The 9466-nt window shown below is 45.6% G+C and overlaps 1 protein-coding gene across 1 annotated transcript; it reads left to right on the top strand.

Moving 5' to 3' along the window:
- Window positions 1–4894: 4894 nt before the first annotated feature.
- On the top strand, window positions 4895–6357 carry LOC136624794 (rab-like protein 3). Its single transcript, XM_066598755.1, has 2 exons — window positions 4895–4936; window positions 5734–6357. The coding sequence occupies exons 1-2, from the start codon at window positions 4895–4897 to the stop codon at window positions 6355–6357; spliced, it is 666 nt and encodes a 221-aa protein (XP_066454852.1).
- Window positions 6358–9466: the final 3109 nt, after the last annotated feature.

The following is a 9466-nucleotide window of genomic DNA, read 5'->3' as shown; positions in this document are numbered from 1 at the left end:
ATACACAGTACACTTTCATTGGTGTTTAATTGACAACATTTTATTTGAAATAACATATTTTTATTCAGAGTCTCAAATCTAAGATCAGACCAATTGCTATAAGAAGACACTGAAAATGGCGCACCTCCGACTCACGAAGAGTCATCGTCCAGCACTCAGGAGAGGAAAAACCCCCTGTGGAGGAAACCTCTGGGGAGCCATGGCTGGAGGACGGCCCTCCCTCCGGGCTTAGGGGGTTAATGCCAATATATAACAGCATATTTATCAGAGTTTATACATTTCATCATATTTACAGTAATACATCCTATAACAGAACATATGATAGTTATTAGTAAACAAGGCGAGGGCAAAGCAGAGGCCCCGTGTGATGCCTAATGGAGATATCCAAATGTGACCTCTCCGGGCAGCGGATACTGGATATGACGGAGATCTGGCTGCAGCATCTGTCACCCCATGGATCGCTAGGGATAATAGACATGATCTGGCTGGCTGCGCAGTTATGGCTGATTGGGCTGGCTAGGTAAATATGGCTGATCTGGCTGGCTAGGCGGGCGTCCCCTCCTCCCTCACAGATGGTGAAGCTCCAGGTCTCCAGACACACCAAGCACCACGCTGCATCTGGCCGTATCCCCTTCCGTCATGGAGTTTTATTGTGTAGGCAGTTTATGACATAGGCCTAGCTGTGGATGACATCAGCACAGTTGCCATGGTGACTGCAGGTGTTTATCACCAAGGCCTCATCCACTTGAAGTCACCCATAATTAACTGTTTAATGACTAGTACTGTGCTTATCTACAATAGTTTTTTTATTTTTCCGTTGACATAGTTGTGCAAGGGCTCGTTTTTTGCGGGACGTCCTGTAGTTTGCGTTGGTACCATTTTAGAATAGATAAGACTTTTTGATCGCTTTTTATTGCATTTTTTATTGGAGGCAGGCTAACAAATAGCGCATTTCTGGCGTTCTTTATTTTTTTTTCTGACGACGTTCATCGTGCGGGATAAATAATGCGTTACTTTGATAGATTGGACTTTTATGGATCATAGCAAATCATACAATGATACCAAATATGTATTTTTGTTTTATTACTTAGATTCCTTTATTATAGATACAGTCATACCTCTACTTTTGTCGCCTTCGTCTTTCATCGATTTCCAGTTTTACCAATTCTTCATTGCAGAATTTTGCCTCTTGTTTCATCGCTTGCTTCTAGGTTCGCCGCCGGCCCACGTGACCTTGCTGCGTCACAGCCGCGGCCCCTGCCGGTATTCACTGCCGTGATGAGCTTCTGACGGTGGCGTGTGCCAGCAGGGAGGGCTCTGCGTGCCACCTCTGGCACGCGTGCCATAGGTTCGCCACCACTGTCCTATACTTTGGAACTTGCTACCTCAACCCATTAGACTCTCCACCACCTGGGAAAGCTACAAAAGGAACTAGAAAACCCACTTTTCCGAAAAGTCTACAACCTACAGTAACCCTGAGGCCACACAACAGGAGCATCATCTACCCTCACCATCTGTCTGTAAGTAGTGAAAAGTTTTGTTTGACCATTTTGACGAACGTTTGCAAAAAATACAGTTCAGGCCAAATTTGTTTGAATGAAACAGGAAATTGACAAAAATCCTTAAAACAGTTTTTTAACACTATCACTCTGAGAGTGATATACAGGGCTATTATGGCTCTTAGGCCAGGTTATACACCAGTGTTGAGCACTAATGTTGAACAAACTGAACCAGTAGAACTCTGCTTTGGCTAGAACGTTACTAAATGCTTGGTTCGGGTTCATGCTGAACTGAACTTTTAGCAAAGTTTGACTCAAAACCGTGTACTACTGGTTGGGTTCGCTCAGCACTAACTGTAAGTCTCCGCGAGCAGGGTCCTTTCTCCCTCCACATCAACTGGTTAGTCATTTAGTAGCTGTTTATCATTCCTGTCATTTTATATATGCAATGTGGTTACACTGTACATGTAGTAGTTAGAGATGAGCGAACGTACTCGTCCGAGCTTGATACTCGTTCGAGTATTAGCATATTCGAGATGCTCGTTACTAGAGGCGAGTACCACGCGATGTTCGAGTTACTTTCACTTTCATCTCTGAGATGCTAGCGCGCTTTTCTGGCCAATAGAAAGACAGGGAAGGCATTACAACTTCCCCCTGCGACGTTCAAGCCCTATACCACCCCCCTGCAGTGAATGGCTGGCGAGATCAGGTGTCACCCGAGTATATAAATCGGCCCCTCCCACGGCTCGCCACAGATGCATTCTGACAGAGATCAGGGAAAGTGCTGCTGGTGCCGGAGCTGCTATAGGGAGAGCGTTAGGAGTTATTTTAGGCTTCAAGAACCCCAACGGTCCTTCTTAGGGCCACATCTGACCGTGTGCAGTACTGTTGAGGCTGCTTTTAGCAGTGTTGCACAATTTTTTTTTTTGTATATCGGCCGTGCAGTGCATTGCGTCCGCAGTCTGCAGTCATTGTACAGAGTATAGGGCCAGTACTGGTGAGGAAGGGAAAGAGATATTCAGGCTATATAGGCAGTGGGCTTTTTCCCCAAAATTGGGGAAAAATACTATATTTGGGCTGCCTGTGACCGTCTTCAGTTTACTGCGTGTCTGCTGGGGGTAGTAGTCCTAATTAATACGCAGCTAAGCGTTACAGCAGGCTTGCACAAAATTGTTTCCTGGATCTGCTGTCTCTGTTGCATCAGCGCTGTCATCCCGCCAGAGGGAAAGAGTATACATAACATTATACGCTGCCTACAGTATCTATCTGCTGGGGGTAGTAGCTGTAATTAATACGCATCTAAGCGTTACAGCAGGCTTGCGCAAAATTGTTGTAATATTTGCGCATGCAGGGTCAGTTCACACACCATTTCCGTGGAATTGATTGGCTATTAAAGCCTAATAAGGTCCAGCTGTCTTCTTTTCGGGCCTTTTGTGCAGTGTTTCACTCTTCCCCTTGTGTATTTGTGCATCTCCCATAGACTTCTATGGGGCCATAAATGTGCAAAATGCAGGAAGATAGAGAAAGTCCTATTTTTTTGTGCACACAGGAAACGCGCGCAAAACACGCTGATGAGAACGAATTCATAAAAATCAATCAGTTTTATTCTCTGTGTTTAGCGTGCACAGATTTTGCTTCTGAAAACAGAACCGTGTGAAGGGGCCCTAAGGGCTTCTTCATGCTGCATATACGCAACTACGCTCGCCGCTACAGAGTGTGGCGGTGCATGAACAAGGTAAAAATCTTTTTTTTAACTTGCAAACTCTGCGCTATTCCGTTTGAGTTTGAAAAAAAAGTGGGAAGGTGGGTCCTGCAGTATCTTTCTCGCACATAGTATCTTTACTCAGGTGTAGCATTAACGCCTGAGAATACCGCTAGTGGAAACAACTTCATTGAAATAAATGGTTTTGTTTCATCTCGATTCGCAGACGCATAACGGGACTAAATCACGCCCATCTGTTTAAGCCCTAACTGTGAAAAAGTACTGCTAAACTTCTATACTTTGTGGAGTCCGAAAAGAATAAAATAACACTTAAGCCCTTAGGACTCGGTCACACGAAAATCTGCACCTGCCAAAGAAAGAACATATGGGAGGCAATGAACGTGGTCATGCGGATTTTCATCCGCAAGCGGTGCAGATGTTTTTCCACGCGGTAATACATGCGGATCGCCGCTAGTCTGACTGAGCCCTTAGTGACCAAGCCTGTTTACACCTTAATGACAAGGCCAAATCCTGGAAATCTGACGTCTCACTTTAACATAGAATATCTCTGTAAAGGTTTTGCATATCCAAGTGATTCTGACATTGTTTTTTCACCACATGTTGTACTTCATTTAGGTGGTGAAAATAGTACGATAGAATTTGTGTACATTCATTAAAAGCGCCAAAATTAGGAAAAATTTTAAAAAATTTTCATTTTTTCACATTTTCAATTGTAATATATCAAATATGTGCCAAAATACTGTACAAGATATATATTTACATCTGTTTACTTTATTCTGGACGCACATTTGAAAAACTTTTGTTTTTTTTTAACCAGATTTCAGCCCGGCCATGGCCCTGCGTACGGCAGTGTACTGCACATAACTGCGTACTCACACAGGCAGTCATGCGCCGTACACCTTTATTTGTTTATATTTCTCGCGCCAACGCTTAGCGATGAGGCAGCTACCCGCAGCCTGTATACAATATAGTTGTGTATGGGCTGCGGGTATATCTGTGACCATGGAGCACAATAGGCTCTATGTCGCAGATATCCATGGTAAAATAGAACATACTACGTTCTGTTTTCTGCGAGTGGATTACGTAATTCCGACCCGCTAAATTGAGCGGAATTGTGCAATCCAATGCGATTGATCTGCGTATTACCGCTGATCAAACACATGCAGAATCTGCAATTTCTATCTGGTTATGTGAGACCGGCCTAATGGTAGATCACTACTTTTTTATCCCGTGACCGGGGATCGCTCAACCAGGCCACCAGTCACTGCTCCAGGCACTCGGCGACCGTTGGTGGTCGTGAGCAAGGAGATTTAAAATCTCCCGGGCTCCCGCGAATGTGTCCGGAAAGGTCCATGGAGGATGATCGCATCTGGATTAAAATGCGGAAACCTCCGAAGGGATGTTTCATCTCCTCTCACCGATTGCTTCGGTGAGGGGAGATGAAACTTCAACTTTTTAAAAAACTTTTACGTGATCGCCATTATCCATTGAACAATGGCGATCACAAGACCAGTAACTACATACCGTGGCTCCCCGTGACATATCTAGGCTCTCAGCTACCTTTGGCAGCCAGGAGCAGGGAGATTTTAAATTTCCCGGGCAATCCCTGACTTTTGCACATGCGTCCGCCATTATGCTGACAGGCGCATGCGGCGAAGCTGGGGTTAGGTCCATGGATAAAGATCCCATCGGGGAACAAATCCAGGGACCTTGGGTATGTAATTTCATCTCCCGTCATGGCTTAAGATCCGAAAGGGGCGATGAAACTTTAACTTTTTAAACTTTTTTTTTTACACTTTTATTTTCGATGGATAACCGTGATCATGTGACCCGGAACCGCATACAGCAGTCCCCGGTCACATCTCCCTGCACTCAGCTATCTTTGACAGACGGGTGCAGGGAGACTTTGAATTTGCCAGGCGACCCAGCATTCTGAGCCACATTGGCAAGCCCGCCGCAGGTCCCGATCTTCGAGGGTCATCATGGAGGACGGGGGGGAGTATTTTCTCCTCCCTCATGGATTTGATCGGCTATCGGTAAAATCTCCTACCTCCCGGCTACCTTCAGGAGCTGGGACCCAGGAGATTTCAAATTTGCCAGAGCTCCTGGCCTTCTGTGCATGCAACCACATCAGCGGGGGACAGCACGGAGGATGGGGGTGAGTAATCTCAGCTGCCTCCATGGATCCGATCCATGAGGTCAGCTGAATCTTTAGCTTTTTTAAAACTTTTTTTCACTTTATTGTGATCGGCGCTATCCAATGGATAGCGCCAATACCATTGCTGGGGGGGCTCCCCGGAGCATGGAATGACTGCTCCATGTTGTCAGCTACCTCAGGGCACCGACAGCATGGAGCTGTCACGTCCATAGCCCATGGGGCTTTAATCCCTGCAGGATGCATGTTTTTACGTCCTCAGGGATTAAAGCCTATTTAGGCAGGGCATAAAAACACTATGGGCTGGTCACTAAGGGGTTAAAAATGATTGCAATAACTGGTGCTAGATAACTCAGGTATTGAAAAAATCGTCTTTGGTCCATTTGCTATGTCATGACCAAGTCCTGGGAAACCAATCATGGACAGTTGGCTGCTCGGTGGATGCCTGGCTGCATGAGTATCGGGAGAGGAACACGGGACGGGAGACATTTTATATTGAGTTGTGGCACGTTGGAGGGTTGGTGGGCAGTGCAAGCAGCATGAAAAGCACCAGAGCCGTGTTCTACAATGGTGTTAACGGTATTGTCCTCGTTCATGATCTCACAAACAAGAAGACATCTCAGAACCTGAACTGCTTGTCCTTAGAAGACCTGAATCGACATCTACTGCCAGCAGGGGTGCTGGTGACCAACAGGGACTATGACCGGGAGCAGTTTGCAAGCAACCAGATCCCTCTGCTGGTGATCGACACCAAACTAGATCAGATCCCAGAGGCAAAACAGAACGAGGCTCTGACCCGCACTGCGTTTTTGTCTGAGGACTTCAACTCAGAGGAGATAAATCTGGATTACAAATGCCCCCACTGGATGTCCGGCTTCATCATTGTGTCATATGTGATGGATCTTGAGTCCCAAACAACCTCTCCCAAACCAAAGATTGTGAAACAAATACACAGGACACTTTCATTGGTGTTTAATTGACAACATTTTATTTGAAATAACATATTTTTATTCAGAGTCTCAAATCTAAGATCAGACCAATTGCTATAAGAAGACACTGAAAATGGCGCACCTCCGACTCACGAAGAGTCATCGTCCAGCACTCAGGAGAGGAAAAACCCCCTGTGGAGGAAACCTCTGGGGAGCCATGGCTGGAGGACGGCCCTCCCTCTGGGCTTAGGGGGTTAATGCCAATATGTAACAGCATATTTTATCAGAGTTTATACATTTTATCATACTTACAGTAATACATCCTATAACAGAACATATGATAGTTATTAGTAAACAAGGCGAGGGCAAAGCAGAGGCCCCGTGTGATGCCTAATGGAGATATCCAAATGTGACCTCTCCGGGCAGCGGATACTGGATATGATGGAGATCTGGCTGCAGCATCTGTCACCCCATGGATCGCTAGGGATCATATACATGATCTGGCTGGCTGCGCAGTTATGGCTGATTGGGCTGGCTAGGTAAATATGGCTGATCTGGCTGGCTAGGCGGGCGTCCCCTCCTCCCTCACAGATGGTGAAGCTCCAGGTCTCCAGACACACCAAGCACCACGCTGCATCTGGCCGTATCCCCTTCCGTCATGGAGTTTTATTGTGTAGGCAGTTTATGACATAGGCCTAGCTGTGGATGACATCAGCACAGTTGCCATGGTGACTGCAGGTGTTTATCACCAAGGCCTCATCCACTTGAAGTCACCCATAATTAACCTTTCAATGACTAGTACTGTGCTTATCTACAATAGTTTTTTTATTTTTCCGTTGACATAGTTGTGCAAGGGCTCATTTTTTGCGGGACGTCCTGTAGTTTGCGTTGGTACCATTTTAGAATAGATACGACTTTTTGATCGCTTTTTACTGCATTTTTTATTGGAGGCAGGCTAACAAATAGCGCATTTCTGGCGTTCTTTATTTTTTTTTCTGACGACGTTCATCGTGCGGGATAAATAATGCATTACTTTGATAGATTGGATTTTTATGGATCATAGCAAATCATACAATGATACCAAATATGTATTTTTGTTTTATTACTTAGATTCCTCTATTATAGATACAGTCATACCTCTACTTTTGTCGCCTTCGTCTTTCATCGATTTCCAGTTTTACCAATTCTTCATTGCAGAATTTTGCCTCTTGTTTCATCGCTTGCTTCTAGGTTCGCCGCCGGCCCACGTGACCTTGCTGAGTCACAGCCGCGGCCTCTGCCGGTATTCACTGCCGTGATGAGCTTCTGACGGTGGCGTGTGCCAGCAGGGAGGGCTCTGCGTGCCACCTCTGGCACGCGTGCCATAGGTTCGCCACCACTGTCCTATACTTTGGAACTTGCTACCTCAACCCATTAGACTCTCCACCACCTGGGAAAGCTACAAAAGGAACTAGAAAACCCACTTTTCCGAAAAGTTTACAACCTACAGTAACCCTGATGCCACACAACAGGAGCATCATCTACCCTCACCATCTGTCTGTAAGTAGTGAAAAGTTTTGTTTGACCATTTTGACGAACGTTTGCAAAAAATACAGTTCAGGCCAAATTTGTTTGAATGAAACAGGAAATTGACAAAAATCCTTAAAACACTTTTTTAACACTGTCACTCTGAGAGTGATATACAGGGCTATTATGGCTCTTAGGCCAGGTTATACACCAGTGTTGAGCACTAATGTTGAGCAAACTGAACCAGTAGAAGTCTGCTTTGGCTAGAACGTTACTAAATGCTTGGTTCAGGTTCATGCTGAACTGAACTTTTAGCAAAGTTTGACTCAAAACCGTGTACTACTGGTTGGGTTCGCTCAGCACTAACTGTAAGTCTCCGCGAGCAGGGTCCTTTCTCCCTCCACATCAACTGGTTAGTCATTTAGTAGATGTTTATCATTCCTGTCATTATATATATGTAATGTGGTTACACTGTACATGTAGTAGTTAGAGATGAGCGAACGTACTCGTCCGAGCTTGATACTCGTTCGAGTATTAGCGTGTTCGAGATGCTCGTTACTCGTGACGAGCACCACGCGATGTTCGAGTTACTTTCACTTTCATCTCTGAGACGTTAGCGCGCTTTTCTGGCCAATAGAAAGACAGGGAAGGCATTACAACTTCCCCCTGCGACGTTCAAGCCCTATACCACCCCCCTGCAGTGAGTGGCTGGGGAGATCAGATGTCACCCGAATATAAAAGTCGGCCCCTCCCGCGGCTCGCCACAGATGCATTCTGACAGAGATCAGGGAAAGTGCTGCTGATGCCGGAGCTGCTATAGGGAGAGCGTTAGGAGTTATTTTAGGCTTCAAGAACCCCAACGGTCCTTCTTAGGGCCACATCTGACCGTGTGCAGTACTGTTGAGGCTGCTTTTAGCAGTGTTGCACAATTTTTTTTTTTGTATATCGGCCGTGCAGAGCATTGCGTCCGCAGTCTGCAGTCATTGTACAGAGTATAGGGCCAGTACTGGTGAGGCAGGGAAAGAGATATTCAGGCTATATAGGCAGTGGGCTTTTTCCCAAAAATTGGGGAAAAATACTATATTTGGGCTGCCTGTGACCATCTTCAGTTTACTGCGTGTCTGCTGGGGGTAGTAGTCCTAATTAATACGCAGCTAAGCGTTACAGCAGGCTTGCGCAAAATTGTTTCCTGGATCTGCTGTCTCTGTTACATCAGCGCTGTCATCCCGCCAGTGGGAAAGAGTATACATAATATTATACGCTGCCTACAGTATCTATCTGCTGGGGGTAGTAGTCCTAATTAATACGCAGCTAAGCGTTACAGCAGGCTTGCGCAAAATTGTTTCCTGGATCTGCTGTCTCTGTTACATGATCGCCGTCATCCTGCCAGAGGGAAACAGTATACATAATATTATACGCTGCCTACAGTATCTATCTGCTGGGGGTAGTAGTCCTAATTAATACGCAGCTAAGCGTTACAGCAGGCTTGCGCAAAATTGTTTCCTGGATCTGCTGTCTCTGTTACATGATCGCCGTCATCCCGCCAGAGGGAAAGAGTATACATAATATTATACGCTGCCTACAGTATCTATCTGCTGGGGGTAGTAGTTGTAATTAATACATATCTAAGCGTTACAGCAGGCTTGCGCAAAAT

The sequence above is a fragment of the Eleutherodactylus coqui genome, chromosome 1, assembly GCF_035609145.1.
Source record: "Eleutherodactylus coqui strain aEleCoq1 chromosome 1, aEleCoq1.hap1, whole genome shotgun sequence".
NCBI classification, from domain to species: domain Eukaryota; kingdom Metazoa; phylum Chordata; class Amphibia; order Anura; family Eleutherodactylidae; genus Eleutherodactylus; species Eleutherodactylus coqui.
Note: the sequence above shows the minus strand (reverse complement) of the source record. Positions and strands in the feature narration are given on the sequence as shown.